Source organism: Rhinoraja longicauda, chromosome 1, assembly GCF_053455715.1.
Source record: "Rhinoraja longicauda isolate Sanriku21f chromosome 1, sRhiLon1.1, whole genome shotgun sequence".
NCBI lineage: Eukaryota > Metazoa > Chordata > Chondrichthyes > Rajiformes > Arhynchobatidae > Rhinoraja > Rhinoraja longicauda.
Genome location: NC_135953.1, coordinates 16,393,074 through 16,408,929, shown reverse-complemented (window position 1 = coordinate 16,408,929; position 15,856 = coordinate 16,393,074). Strand labels below are relative to the sequence as shown.

The following is a 15,856-nucleotide window of genomic DNA, read 5'->3' as shown; positions in this document are numbered from 1 at the left end:
TTTTGCCCGAGGGCCCATTCCTGTGCTACTGTACTGTTCTATGCTCTATGTATGTTCTACCGCTGCAATGACTGGAGGTGAGGTGAGTCAGCACTTGAAGAACTCTACCCACGGACAGTGTAGAAAGGACAGCCTTGAAGATGAGGGAGACTACTTGTGGTTGGGGTGGTGGAGGTGTGGTGGTGGGTGTGGGGAGGGGTTTGGGGGCAGTGGGGGTGGGGGTGGGGGTGGGGTGGTGGAGGTGTGGTGGTGGGTGTGGGGAGGGGTTTGGGGGCAGTGGGGGTGGGGGTGGGAGCAGGGGTGACATAGCATTCTTCAATCCATCTGGGAACACATCCCCTGATCCCATGCGAACTCTGCCCACATGTTTCCTTCGGAGATACTTATTTCTAAAACAGATAACAGATAACCTTCCTTTACTTTGTCCTTGCTTTGTTTAGTGTTTCGTGCACTTGATTCCAATGCATTTGCTTGCTTTAGTTTAGTTTAGTTTAGAGATACAGTGTGGAAGCAGGTCCTTCAGCCCATCAAATTCATGCCAAACCAGCGAACCCTGTACACGAACACTATCCTACACACTAGAGGCAATTTACAATTATTACCAAAGCCAATTTAACCTACAAACCTGTAAGTCTTTGGAGAGTGGGAGGAAACCGGAGCATGGGGAATGTGTGGGGAATGTGTGTTTTGGAGTGTGGGGAAAACCCACTCGGTCATGGGGAGAACGTGCAAACTCTGTACAGACAGCACCCATAGTCAGGATCGAACGCGGGTCTCAGGCGCTGTGTGGCAGCAACACTACTGCTGTGCCACTGTGCCCCCCTGCAGTCAATGCTATTAACAGACAAAGTGGCACGCCTGAGTGTTCGAACCCACCTCACCAGCGTTCAGTCAACAGCAGCTATCCATTTTATCCCGTACCATTTTCATTTGTTCTTAAGACATATTTGACTCCAGGAACTCCTGCTCCCAAGCAATGTGGGAGTACCTTAACCAGAACTACCATAATGGTGGGTTGTGCTCTGTTCGAATCTGCTAAGTTTGTAGTGCATTGGGATGTGGTTTGTTTGTGCTGTGTTGGGGCCTGGTGGGTTTGTGCTGTGTTGGGGCCTGGTGGGTTTGTGCTGAGTTGGGGCCTGGTAGGTTTGTGCTGTGCTGGGGCCTGGTTGGTTTGTGCTGTGCTGGGGCCTGGTGGGTTTGTGCTGTATTGGGGCCTGGCGGGTTTGTGCTGTGTTGGGGCCTGGTGGCTTTGTGCTGCGTTAGGGCCTGGTGGGTTTGTGCTGTGTTGGGGCCTGGCGGGTTTGTGCTGTGTTGGGGCCTGGTGGCTTTGTGCTGCGTTAGGGCCTGGTGGGTTTGTGCTGTGTTGGGGCCTGGTGTGTTTGTGCTGTGTTGGGGCCTGGTGGGTTTGTGCTGTGTTGGGGCCTGGTGGGTTTGTGCTGTGTTGGGGCCTGGTGGCTTTGTGCTGCGTTAGGGCCTGGTGGGTTTGTGCTGTGTTGGGGCCTGGTGGGTTTGTGCTGTGTTGGGGCCTGGTGGGTTTGTGCTGTGTTGGGGCCTGGTGGGTTTGTGCTGTGTTGGGGCCTGGTGGCTTTGTGCTGCATTAGGGCCTGGTTGGTTTGAGCTGTGTTGGGGCCTGGTGTGTTCTGCTGTGTTGGGGCCTGGTGGGTTTGTGCTGTGTCGGGGCCTGGTGGGTTTGTGCTGTGTTGGGGCCTGGTTGGTTTGTGCTGTGCTGGGGCCTAGTTGGTTTGTGCTGTGTCGGGGCCTGGTGGATTTGTGCTGTATTGGGGCCTGGTGAGTTTGTGCTGTGTTGGGGCCTGGTGGATTTGTGCTGTGTTGGTGCCTGGTGGGTTTGTGCTGTGTTGGGGCCTGGTGGGTTTGTGCTGTGTTGGGAGCTGATGATTTGGTGCGATGTTGGGATCTGTGGATCTGTGCCGTGTTGGGACCCGTGATTGGTGCTGGATTGAGATCTGTTGGGACTGAGCAATGTGGGGACCTGCTAGGATGTGTTGTGTTGGGATCTAGTGGGTTTGTATCTGCTGGGTTTGTCCTGTGTGGAGATCTGCTGGGTTTGTGCTGTCATAAGGTCATAAGGGATAGGAGTAGAATTAGCCCATTCGGCCCATTGTCTACTCCGCCATTCAATCATGGCTAATCTATTTCTCCCTCCTAACCCCATTCTCCTGCCTTCTCCCCATTACCGCTACAACCTGTACTAATCAGAAATCTATCTATCTCTGCCTTAAAAATATCCACTGACTTGGCCTCCACTGCCTTCTGTGGCAAAGAATTCCACAGATTCACCAATGTGGTGTGCTTTTGGGCTGGGTTTATACTCTGTTTGGATCTGCTGATTTTTTGTTGCATTGAGATCTGCTGGGTTTCTGCCATGTTGGAATCTGCTGGGTTTGTGATGTGTGGGATCTGTTGGGGTTTATCATATGTCAAACCTGTTGGGTTTGTCATTTTGGTTCTGCTGGCTTTCTGCTGCATTGGAATCTACTGGGTTTGTGAGCTGTGGGATCTGCTCTGTTTGTGCTGTGCTGGGATCTGCTGGGTTTCTGAGCAGTGGAATGTGTTGGGTTTGTGAGCTGTGGGACCCACTGGGTTTGTGATATGTGGGACCTGCTGGCTTTGTGCTGTTGAGACCTGTTGGATTTATGATCTGTGGGATCTGCTGGCTTTCTGCTGTGCCACGAGATGCATTTTCATCAGTAATGTACAGCATTAGTGTGCAAAATTAGAGCACATGTTATTAGTGTGCAAAATTAGAGCACATGTTATTAGTGTGCAAAATTAGAGCACATGTTATTAGTGTGCAAAATTAGAGCACAAGTATTGGGGATAGCGTATTGACATGGATAGAAACTGGTTGGCAGACAGGAAGCAAAGAGTAGGGATAAACGGGTCCTTTTCATAATGGCAGGCAGTGACTATAACATATATAACAACATATATAACAACTACAGCATGGAAACAGGCCTGCCTGGCCCTACCAGTCCACGCCGACCATTCTCCCTGACCTAGTCTCATCTACCTGCACTCAGACCATAACCCTCCAATCCCCTCCTATCCATATACCTATCCAATTTACTCTTAAATAATAAAATCGAACCAGCCTCCACCACTTCCACCGGAAGTCCATTCCATACAGCCACAACCCTCTGAGTAAAGAAATTCCCCCTCATGTTACCCCTAAACCTTTGTCCCTCAATTCTGAAGCTATGTCCCCTTGTTGGAATCTTCCCCACTCTCAAAGGGAAAAGCTTACCCACGTCAACTCTGTCCGTCCCTCTCAAAATTTTAAAAACCTCTATCAAGTCCCCCCTCAACCTTCTACGCTCCAAAGAATAAAGACCCAACCTGTTCAACCTCTCTCTGTAGCCTAAGTGCTGAAACCCAGGCAACATTCTAGTAAATCTCCTCTGTACCCTCTCCATTTTGTCGACATCCTTCCTATAATTTGGCGACCAGAACTGCACACCATACTCCAGATTCGGCCTCACCAATGCCCTGTACAATTTCAACATTACATCCCAACTTCTATACTCGATGCTCTGATTTATAAAGGCAAGCATACCAAACGCCTTCTTCACCACCCTATCCACATGAGATTCCACCTTCAGGGAACAATGCACAGTTATTCCCAGATCCCTCTGTTCCACTGCATTCCTCAATTCCCTACCATTTACCCTGTACGTCCTATTTTGATTTGTCCTACCAAAATGCAGCACCTCACACTTATCAGCATTAAACTCCATCTGCCATCTTTCAGCCCACCCTTCCAAAAGGCCCAAGTCTCTCTGTAGACTTTGAAAATCTACCTCACTATCAACTACTCCACCTATCTTAGTATCATCTGCATATTTACTAATCCAATTTGCCACACCATCATCCAGATCATTAATGTAAATGACAAACAACAGTGGACCCAACACAGATCCTTGGGGCACTCCACTAGACACTGGCCTCCAACCTGACATACAATTGTCAACCGTTACCCTCTGGTATCTCCCATTCAGCCATTGTTGAATCCATCTTGCAACCTCACTATTAATACCCAACGATTTAACCTTCTTAATCAACCTTCCATGTGGAACCTTGTCAAATGCCTTACTGAAGTCCATATAGACAACATCCACAGCCTTGCCCTTATCAATTTCCCTGGTAACCTCTTCAAAAAATTCAAGAAGATTAGTCAAACATGACCTTCCAGGCACAAATCCATGTTGACTGTTTCTAATCAGGCCTTGATTATCCAAATAATTATATATATTGTCCCTAAGTATCTTTTCCATTAATTTTCCCACCACAGACGTCAAACTAATAGGTCTATAATTGAACTAATAGGTCTATAATAGGACTAGTGGGGTGCCACAAGGCTCGGTGCTGGGACCCCAGTTATTTACAATATATACTAATGATTTATATAATGAGGGAATTAAATGTGACATCTCCAAGTTTTAGAATAAAGGGGAGGCCATTTAAAACTGAGGTGAGAAGGAACCTTTTCACCCAGAGAGTTGTGAATTTGTGGAATTCTCTGCCACAGAAGGTAGTGGAGGCCAAATCTCTGGATGAATTTAAGAGAGAGTTAGATAGAGCTCTGGGGGCTAGTGGAATCAAGGGATATGGGGAGAAGTTGGGCTCAGGTTACTGATTGTGGCTGATCAGCCATGATCACAATGAATGGCGGTGCTGGCTTGAAGGGCAGAATGGCCTCCTCCTACACCTATTTTCTATGTTTGCGGATGGTACAAAGCTGGGTGGCAATGCGAGCTATGATGAGGATGCTATGAGGTTGCAGAGTGATTTGGATAGGTTGGGTGAGTGGGCAGATACATGGCAGATGCAGTATAATGTGGATAATTGTCAGGTTATCCACTTTGGTGGCAAGAACAGGAAGGCAGATTATTATCTGAATGGTGTCAGATTAGGAAAGGGGGAGGTGCAATGAGACCTGGGTGTACTTGTACATCAGTCACTGAATGTAATCATGCAGGTTAGCAGGTAGTGAAGAAAGCTAATGGCATGTTGGCCGTTGCAAGAAGATTTGAGTTTTGGAGCAAGGAGGTTCTACTGCAGTTGCACAGGGCCCTGGTGAGACCGCACCTGGAGTATTGTGGGCAATTTTGGTCTCCTAATTTGAGGAAGGACATTATTGCTATTGAGGGAGTGCAGCGTAGGTTTACCAAGTTAATTCCCGGGATGGCGGGACTGACATATGATAAAAGAATGGGTCAACTGGGCTTGTATTCACTGGAATTTAGAAGGATGAGAGGGGATATTATAGAAACATATAAAATTCTTAAAGGATTGGACAGGCTAGATGAAGGAAAAATGTTCCAAATGTTTGGGGGAGTCCAGAACCAGGGGTCACAGTTTAAGAATAAGCGGTAGGCCATTTTGGACTGAGATGAGGAAAAACCTTTTCACCCAGAGAATTGTGAATCTGTTGAATTCTCTGCCACAGAAGGCAGCGGGGACTCTTGTGGCCAAAGGATTCAAGGGATATGGGGAAAAAGTAGGAACGGGGTACTGATTTTGGATGATCAGCCATGATCATATTGAATGGCAGTATAAGAAAATAACTGCAGATGCTGGTACAAATCGAAGGTATTTATTCACAAAATGCTGGAGTAACTCAGCAGGTCAGGCAGCATCTCAGAAGAGAAAGAATGGGTGACGTTTCGGGTCGAGACCCTTCTTCAGACTGATGTCAGGGGGGCGGGACAAAGGAAGGATATAGGTGGAGACAGGAAGATAGAGGGAGATCTGGGAAGGAGGAGGGGAAGAGAGGGGCAGAAGAACTATCTAAAGTTGGAGAAGTCAATGTTCATACCACTGGGCTGCAAGCTGCCCAAGGGAAATATGAGGTGCTGTTCCTCCAATTTCTGGTGGGCATGCAGCTGGCTCAAAGGGCCGAATGGCCTACTACTGCACCTATTTTTCTATGTTTCAGTCTTGCTGCTGCTAATTTAGGATTATGACTAAAGGTCTCACGTGAAGATTCAAGATCTCACGCTCAGCGGGTCTGACATCATCCGCAGAGGGAGGGGAGGGGAGGGGAGGAGAGATCCCAATGTCTCATGTTGGGTCTAGCTCTTGGTGTTTTAGACACCGCGTTAGACTCTGCCAGCGCCCGTCCGCAACGCCACGCCAAACCACCCACCCCACTGCTGCAAATCAGCAGTTTGCTGCTGTCATCTGACTGTCAGACTATAAAATAACGCGCAGAAAACACATCCATGGTGGCGGAACAGCTGAAGCTGAGCTTACACTCAACAATAGACACAGTCGGATCCGTACCAGCATTTAGCGTGCAACCTGTTTTAACTTTCCCAATCGCATGTTTGCAAAATATAAAATGCGATGGGGGAGGCGGGCGGTGGGGGTGGAGTGGGATGGGGGTGGGGTGGTGGGGGGGAGGAATCTCAAAACGTCTCTTTGCAAAGACAAAGACAAAAGATGAGACCAGGGGACGTGCAGAAAGCAGTTGCGGATTCCTCCCTCTTCTTAAGAGGAACGGAGACAAATTACGGGGGGGGCTTTAAAAAGGGGGGGGGGGGGTCCAATGCAAGAATATTCTCCACCCTAAGGCAGGAGCTGAGTGCAAGTCTCAGCAACAGAATCTCCCATCTTCAACAGCTGCTGCTGCGACCAACGGGGCCGAACACGAGTGAAACTGGATCAGTGTCTCGCCAATTATAAATAGCGTTCAATGCGGCTGTGATCTACACAGCTGACCCGGGCTGCCCGAGCCTGTCAGACATGGGTGGGAGAGAGATGGGTTCCCCTACATCAGCTGGATGGGTCTGCTACCAGACGGCAGTCGTGTCAAGAAGGAAACATAGAAACATAGAAAATAGGTGCAGGAGTAGGCCATTCGGCCCTTCGAGCCTGTACGCACCGCCATTCAATATGATCATGGCTGATCATCCAGCTCAGTAGCCTGTACCTGCCTTCTCTCCATACCCCCTGATCCCTTTAGCCACAAGGGCCACATCTAACTCCCTCTTAAATATAGCCAATGATCTGGCCTCAACTACCTTCTGTGGCAGAGAATTCCACAGATTCACCATTCTCTGTGTGAAGAAATGTTTTCTCATCTCGTCTCGATCCAAAACGCCACCCATTCCTTCTCTCTCTCTCTCTCCGAGATGTTGCCTGGCCCCGCTGAGTTACTCCAGCATTTTGTAGGTCTTCCCAGGCACCTCCGGAGATGAGGAATGGGCGACACTTCGGGGTCTAGACCCTTCTTCACACGATCTCACGTCCACAGCCCTTGGCTTGGGTTGGCTTGGGTTGTCGGGGCAGCCAGTGCCGAGATCAACACATGAATCCAGCTCACACACACACGTCCCCCACCCACCGAACCCCTCTCATCTGCACTTTAGAGACCAGACCAACGTTGGAGGAAACCCCATCCATATTCGTCGGTCGACGTGACATGCCCCTTGAAGCTGGAGTCAGCTTGGAGCTAACTAACTAACCCCTGCTGCAGACCACAGCCACGCAAAACCATCCCCGTCATTTACAGCAAATCCTGCTCCTTGTTATTTATTTCACTTCGGTAACGTCAATGAAAACACATCATCATCTTGCCAAGCACGCCCTGATATTCACACACACACACACACACACACACACAGGACTATTCACACCTTTCGTTTTGGAAGGGGTGGGGTGCGGGGGATGACTTGGATTTTGAAGGCTAGAGAATGAGTATTTTAAATAGAATAAGGACATATTGTACACAGAGTGCAGCCGGCCAGCCGCGGTGTTTTTTTTAATTTTTTGCAAACAATTCTCTCTGCAGCTGCATTGTCGAAGGAGGGAGGGAGGGAGAGAGGGGGAGAAATAAACACGAGCATTGGAGACAGAGAACAAAGAGCCGCAATACTCACACGACTAGTCTAGAGATGATCCATGAGACCATGGCGGTTGGAAGGACTTGTTTGTCTGCAAAGCGAGGGAGGAGTTTCCTCTCGAACCGATCCAGGGCTCGACCATTCGCACCGACAAGCCCAAGTGTTGCGAGAAGGGACAGCTAACTATTGAGAGAGAGAGAGAGAGAGAGAGAGAGGGAGGGAGGGAGGGAGGGAGGGAGGGAGAAATAGAGAAATAACCACCGTCCGTCCTTTCCCAACGCCCTCCCACTCAAGGCAGCGGGCAGTGCAGGAGATGGGAAGCTCTCTCCCCTCTCCATCGCCCTCCTTCCAAACCCTCGCCCTCGCCCTGCAAGGGGCGCCATATAAGGGCAACCTGTCAGGCGAATAAACTAGTTGATTGTATTTTTCTTTCCCCGGCTGGTGATTACATTTGCTGTTCGACCGGCTCAAGGGCACTTTGTGCCTAGTCACGGTTACTTCCAGGTCTCTCTTGGAAAACATTCCAGTGAATCGGCCTCCACTGCCTTCTGTGGCATGGAATTCCACAGATTCACAACTCTCTGGGTGAAAAGGTTTTTTCTCATCTCAGTCCTACATGGCCTACTGTTACAATACAATACACTACTTAGCTCTTGGGGCTAAAGGAATGCATGGCAACTGTTTCCAGCACTAGTCCGATCGGCCAAATGGACTTCATCTCAATAGTGTTTCATTTGTCACGTATGCAACTGCATAGTGAAATTCTTTTTGCATATATTACATAGAAACATAGAAAATAGGTGCAGGGGTAGGCCTTTCGGCCCATCAAGCCAGCACCGCCTTTCAATATGATCAAGCGTGCAGGTGCAGCAGGCAGTGAAGAAAAGGAATGGTATGTTAGCATTCATAGCAAGAGGACTTGAGTATAGGAGCAGGGAGGTTCTGCTGCAGTTGTACAGGGCCTTGGTGAGACCGCACCTGGAGTATTGTGTACAGTTTTGGTCTCCTAATCTGAGGAAAGACATTCTGGCCTTAGAGGGAGTACAGAGAAGGTTCACCAGATTGATCCCTGGGATGGCAGGACTTTCATATGAAGAAAGACTGGATAGACTAGGCTTATACTCGCTGGAATTTAGAAGGCTGAGGGGGGATCTTATAGAAACATATAAAATTCTTAAGAGGCTAGATGCAGGAAGATTGTTCCCGATGTTGGGGAAGTCCAGAACCAGGGGTCACAGCTTAAGGATAAGGGGGAAGTCTTTTAGGACCGAGATGAGAAAACATTTCTTCACACAGAGAGTGGTGAGTCTGTGGAATTCTTTGCCACAGAAGGTAGTTGAGGCCAGTTCATTGGCTATATTTAAGAGGGAGTTAGATGTGGCCCTTGTGGCTAAAGGGATCAGGGAGTATGGAGAGAAGGCTGGTACAGGTTACTGAGCTGGATGATCAGCCATGATCATATTGAATGGCGGTGCAGGCTCAAAGGGCCGAATAGCCTACTCCTGCACCTATTTTCTATGTTTCTATGAGCATCTAAAATTAGTACCCTGTTCCTGCTTTTTCCCCCACATCCCTTGATTCATTTAGCCCTAAGAGCAAAATTAACTCTCTCGTGAAAACATCCAGTGAATTGGCTTCCACTGCCTTCTGTGGCAGAGAATTCCACAGATTCACAACTCTCTGGGTGAAAATATTTTTCCTCATCTCAGTCCTAAATGGCCTACCCCTTATTCTTAAACTGTGACCCCTGGTTCTGGACTCCCTCGACATCGGGAACATTTTCCCTGCATCTAGCCTGTCCAATCCTTTAAGAATCTTATATATTTCTATAAGGTTACACATGAGGGCACCGCCATTTTTGGCCCTGAGACCGGAGTCCGGTTGGCCCGCACGCAATGTACTCGCAAACGTGCTGTTCCCTCTCCTCTCCTCTCCTCTCCTCTCCTCTCCTCTCCTCGCCTGGCTATCTTTGTGTCCCGGGGGCGCCTCCTGCAGTCAACCTTGATGATGCTGGATGCATTACCCAGGTTCACCCTTACTCCTTGTGTTCGACGTCACCAGCTCCCCCCTGGTTGTGTCGTCTGCCGAACCTTTGGGTGGGTCACCGGTCTCACCAACCGAAAAACCTTTGGGCGGGTTTCCGGTTGCACTGACAGACTGACCAATGAGCCCTCCGGCAGGCCACGACAAGCCTAGGGGCGGGTTACATGTCCCGCTGACCAACGGGCCTTTGGAAGGGTTCCCAATTACGTCGACCGACGAGCCTTCTGGGTTCGACGAGCTTTAGATTATTATTGTCACGTGTCCCGAGGTACAGTGAAAAGCTTTTGTTTGCGTGCCAAAGAAAAGACTGTATATGAATACAATCAAGCCGTCCACAGTGCACAAATAAAGGATAAAGAGTATAACATTTAGTGTAAATAAATAACATCTGTGCTGTATCATTCTATGATGAGATGCAGTAAACATATAGAGTCATTGAGCTCAGAAACAGGCCCTTTGGCCCAAATCACTCATGGCGACCAACATGCCCCATATAGTTTAGTCCTATTGGCCGCGTTTGACCCATATCGCTGTAAACCTTTCCTTTCCATATACCTTTCTAAGTGTCTTTTAAAAGCCAAGTATCCAAGTGTCTTTTAAAGGGGCAGCACGGTGGCACAGCGGTAGAGTTGCCGCCTTAGAGTTCGGTCAAGTCAGTGAATATTTTAAGGCAGAGATAGATAGATTCTTGATTAGTACAGGTGTCAGAGGTTATGGGGAGAAGGCAGGAGAATGGGGTTTAGAGGGAGAGATAGATCAGCTATGATTGAATGGCGGAGTAGACTTAATGGGCTGAATAGTCTAATTCTGCTCCTATCACATAATTTTATGATCTCATAGTGTCAGCGTAGGATGACACAAAGCTGGGTGGCAGTGTGAGCTGTGAGGAGGTTGCTATTAGGCTGCAAGGTGTCTTGGATAGGTTGGGTGAGTGGGCAGATGCATGGCAGGTGTGGTAGAATGTGGATAAATGTGAGGTTATCCACTTTGGTGGTAAGAACAGAAAGGCAGATTGTTATCTGAATGGTGTCAGATTGGGAAAAGGGGAGGTGCAACGAGACCTGGGTGTCCTTGTACATCAGTCACTGAAAGTAAACATGCAGGCACAGCAGGCAGTGAAGAAAGCTTATGGCATGTCGGCCTTCATTGCGAGAGGATTCGAGTTTCGGAGCTAGGATGTCCTACTGCAGTTGTACAGGGCCCTGGTGAGACCACGCCTGGAGTATTGTGTGCAATTTTGGTCTCCTAATTTGAGGAAGAACATTAATGCTATTGAGGAAGTGCAGCGTAGGTTCACCAGGTTAATTTCCGGGATGGCAGGACTGACATATGATGAAAGAATGGTTCGACTGGGCTTGTATTCACTGGAATTTAGAAGGATGTGAGGAGATCTCATGGAAACATAAAATTCTTAAAGGATTGGACAGGCTAGATGCAGGAAAAATGTTCCAAATGTTTGGGGGAGTTCAGAACCAGGGGTCACATTTTTAGAATAAGGGGTAGGCCATTTAGGACTGAGATGAAGAAAAACGTTTTCACCCAGAGAGTTGTGAATCTGTAGAATTCTCTGCCGCAAAGGACGGTGGAGGCCAATCCACTGGATGTTTTCAAGAGAGCGTTAGATTTAGCTCTTGGGGCTAAAGGAAAAAAGGATATGGGGAAAAAGCAGGAATGGGGTACTAATTTTAAATGATCAGCCATGATCATATTGAATGCTGGTGCTGACTCGAAGGGCTGAATGGCCTACTTCTGCACATATTTACCTATTTTTCTAAGTTTCTATGTTTCAGGGTTCGATCCTGACAATGGGTGCTGTCTATACAGTGTTTGTACGTTCTCCCTGTGACAGCATGGTTTTCTCCAGGTGCTCTGGGTTTCACTCAAACTCCAAAGATGTACAGGTTTGTAGGTTAATTGGCTTCAGTAAAAATTGTAAATTTTCCCTAGTGTGGAGGACAGTGCTAATGTATGGGGATTGCTGGTCGGTGCGGACTCTGTGGGCCGAAGCACCTGGTTCCACGCTGAATCTCCAAAACTAAAAGCTGTTACCCCTTCATCTTTACTACCTGTCCCACTGAATTCATTTCCACATACCTCGACTCCATCCTATCTCCCCATGTCCAATCCCTCCCTACCTGTGACCAAGGCACCTCACACGCCCTTCATACCTTCAATGACTTCTGTTTTCCAGGCTCCCACTACCTCATCTTTATTATCACCCATTCCTTCTCTCCAGAGATGCTGCCTGTCCCAATGAATTGCTCCAACATTTTGTGTTTATCTTTTTTGCTGTTATAATACCTGCCTCAACTACCTCCTCTGGCAGCTCGTTCCATATACCCACCACCCGCTGAGCGAAAAAAGTGTAGTGCCAACATCTATTGACAGATCGGGCCATGAGCATAAACACGGTTTATAGGTCAGGCAGTTTTTGCCCCTTTGAGCAGTGAGTCAGAAAGTCAAGTCAAGTCAAGTTTATTTATCACATGCACATACACGATGTGCAGTGAAATGAAAGTGGCAATGCCTGCGGATTGTGCAAAAAAAGAATTACAGTTACAGCATATAAATAAAAGTTAATACAGAGAAGATAAAATTTAGTCCCTGGATGGCCTGTGGGAAGAAACTCCGTCTCATCCTCTCCGTTTTCACAGCGTGACAGCGGAGGCGCTTGCCTGACCGTAGCATCTGGAACAGTCCGTTGCTGGGGTGGTAGGGGTCCCTCATAATCTTGCGTGCTCTCGATCTACACCTCATGATGTATAGGTCCTGCAGGGGGACGAGTGTAGTTCCCATGGTGCGTTCTGCCGAACGCACTACTCCCTGCCGGGCCTTCCTGTCCTGGGCAGAGCTGTTCCCAAACCAGACTGTAATGTTGCCGGACAGGATGCTCTCTACAGCCCCAGAGTAGAAGCAATGAAGGATCCTCAGAGACACTCTGAATTTCCTCAGCTGTCTAAGGTGGTAAAGGCGCTGCTTTGCCTTACCCACCAGTGCGGCAATGTGTGTTGTCCATGTCAGATCCTCTTTGATGTGGACTCCCAAGTATTTAAAACTGCTCACCCTATCCACAGTAGACCCATTTATCTCCAGTGGCGTGTACGTCCTTGGATGTGGCTGGTGGGAACTGTGGGTGGACAAACTGTCTCTCCATCACTTCACAGGAGACACAAGAGGCTGCAGATGCTGGAATGCAGTATAGGTGTCAGAGGTTATAGGGAGAAGTCAGGAGAATGGGGTTAGGAGGGAGAGATAGATCAGCCATAGGTTGACACAAAATGCTGGAGTAACTTGGCGGGACAGGCAGCATCTCTGGAGAGAAGGAATGGGTGACATTTCGGGTCGAGACCCATCTACACATTTTGTCCAAGATCAGCCATGATTGAACGGCGGAGTAGACTTGAAGGGCCGAATGGACTAATTCTACTCCCGTCACTTATGACTTTACGACTTATGACATTATGAACTTGATTGGTCAGGCAGCATCTGTGCAGGGGATGGACAGAGGCCGTTTCGGGTCAGCACTCTTCTTCAAACTTTATACCCCCCTCACATATCTACCTATCACCTGCCAGGCTTTGTACCACCCCCAATTCTTTTCCAGCTTTCTCCCCTACTACAATCAGTCTGAAGAAGGGTCCAAACCCAAAATACTATCTGTCCATATTCCCTCCACAGATGCTGCCTGATCTGCTGAGTTCCTCCAGCACTTTGTGTTTTACTCAAGATTCCAGCATCTGCAGTTGCTTGTTCTTCAAAACTTCATCTGCATATTTCCCTTCTCAGATGCTGTCTGATCCGCTGAGTTCCCCCCACCACTTTGTTTTTTTGGTCACTTCAAAATAATACTTGGTTGGATAACTTAATACTTTCTTGGAGAACTTACATTAGACAGAGAATGTGTACCGTTCACTGTGTTTATTGGTTAATTTATTGAAGGGATGTGGATGCCTGAGGGAAGCTGGACATTACTGTCCATCCCTAACTGAGAAAGTGGTGAGTCGTCTCCAAAGAGTCGTAACGTTTTTCTGGTCGCCGCTGGATTTCGGCGACTGTTGTTTTGATGCCAATGATCGCAGCTTGACGTCTCCTGACGTAGGCGCTGTCGTAGGTTGTCGCCAGGTGACGTAGGTTGTCGCCAGTGCTGACCTCGTTGAATTCCATTGGCGACTACCTACGTCAACCGGCGACAGGTACCGGCGTCGAAACCGGAGGCCAAAATGACGTGAATTGTCTTCAGTTGTCGCCAACATGGCCATAGCTTGCCGCGGGTGGACGTAGGTTGACTTCGGTTGTCGTAGGTTGCCGCCTGTGTGGTCGTATGTTGTCGTAGGTGCGGTCGAAGGTGGACGTCCTAAGTCGCGACGATTGGGTCGCCGGTTGTCGGTAGCTTGCCATAGCTTGACGTCGAACAGGTGGTAGGTTGCCGTAGCTTGTCGTAGACATTGTCGTGGGGGGGGTCCAGTCGCCGGTTTTTCGGCGAACCGCTATGACTGTTGCAGTCGCCGGCAGTCGCCTAAAAAAGCGCGTAAGTGGGACAGGCCCCTTAAGGTGAGAGGGGCAAAGTTTAAAGGAGATGGGCAAGGCACGTTTTTTGTACAGAGGGTGGTGAGTGCCTGGAGCATGCTGTCGGGGGAGGTGGTTGAAGCAGATAGGTTAGTGGCATTAAATGGACTGTTTGATAGGCACATGGATATGCAGGGAATGGAGGGGATATTGATTATGTGCAGGTAGATATGTGATGGTCTTGGCATCACGTTCGGCACAGACATTGTGGGCCGAAGGGCCTGTTCTTGTACTGTACCGTACTATATTCTACGTGTCATAGCCATCGGCATTTCATCAAAATACGTGTAAATTAATACAACTAAATAAGATCATTCGTCCACGAACTCACCAACAGGTTCGCTGCTTCTCTCTTTTACTTGCTATTTCGTTAAATTGTCACTTCTCGGCCGGAGTTATCAAATGCATTCACTCTGAACTCTGAGAAGCTGCAATCAAGCCTTCTCCATGACATCGCAGTAAAATAACTTCACTCTCGTCCTCGATGCCCTGACAACGACATGCCCTGTCTGCCCGCGCCAGCCACAAATAAGATCTTGTCTCATGATGTCGCTGCACCTGATACCTTTTCCAAAACAGAAAGTGCTGCTATTAATCAGCTGTAAAGCAGCAAGACAAGGCTGACACAGGCACAAGCAGTGTTTATTTTCTCCTTCCTAATCTACTGATGCTGAGGGAAGAGTTTATGGTTGTTGATGAACTTCTACCAGCGTTGAAAATGGATTAAGGATCCCCTACCATCCGGGTAAGACCCTCTTCCAGCGGCTATAGATGGGCAAGAGGCACAGAATCTGAAGTCCAAGATTCAGGTTCAGGAACAGTTACTTTCCCACAACTATCTTGCTCTTGATAGATGCAAAATGCTGGAGTAACTCAGTGGGTCAGGCAGCACCTCTGGAGAAAAGGAATAGGTGATGTTTCGGGTCGAGACCCTTCTTCAGATGGAGCATCAGGAGAGAGGGAAACTAGAGGTATGAAAAGGTTCAGAACAAATCAGAGCCAGCACAGATGACCATGGAAAGATAGAGCCCACAATGGTCCATTGTTGGCTGTGGAAGATGTGCAGTGCATTCAGAAAGTATTCAGAACCCTTCACTTTTTCCACATTTTGTTACGTTATAGCCTTATCTTAAAATTCTATTTTTTGTAATCATCAATCTACACACAATATCCCAGAATGAAGAAGGGAAAACAGGTGTTTAGAAATTTCTCCAAACTAATTAAAAAGAAATAACTGAAATATCACATTTACATAAGTATTCAGACCCTTTGCTATGACACTCAAAATTGAGCTTAGGTTCATCCTGTTTCTATTGATTATCCTTGAGATGTTTCTACAACTTGATTAGAGTCCACCAGTGGTAAATTAAATTGATTGGACA

The 15,856-nt window shown here is 48.0% G+C and overlaps 1 protein-coding gene across 2 annotated transcripts in view; it reads right to left on the bottom strand.

Moving 5' to 3' along the window:
- Window positions 1-8,105, bottom strand: part of reep1 (receptor accessory protein 1) — a 101,024-nt gene extending 92,919 nt beyond the window's left edge. Inside the window, exon 1 of one of the 2 annotated variants that reach the window (XM_078411302.1) lies at window positions 7,902-8,105. In XM_078411302.1, coding sequence (XP_078267428.1) covers window positions 7,902-7,933 — 32 coding nt within the window. In that variant the 5' untranslated portion in view covers window positions 7,934-8,105. The remainder of the gene's footprint in view (window positions 1-7,901) is intronic. The other variant, XM_078411390.1, reaches the window with a different exon arrangement.
- Between the last annotated feature and the right edge of the window lie 7,751 nt (window positions 8,106-15,856).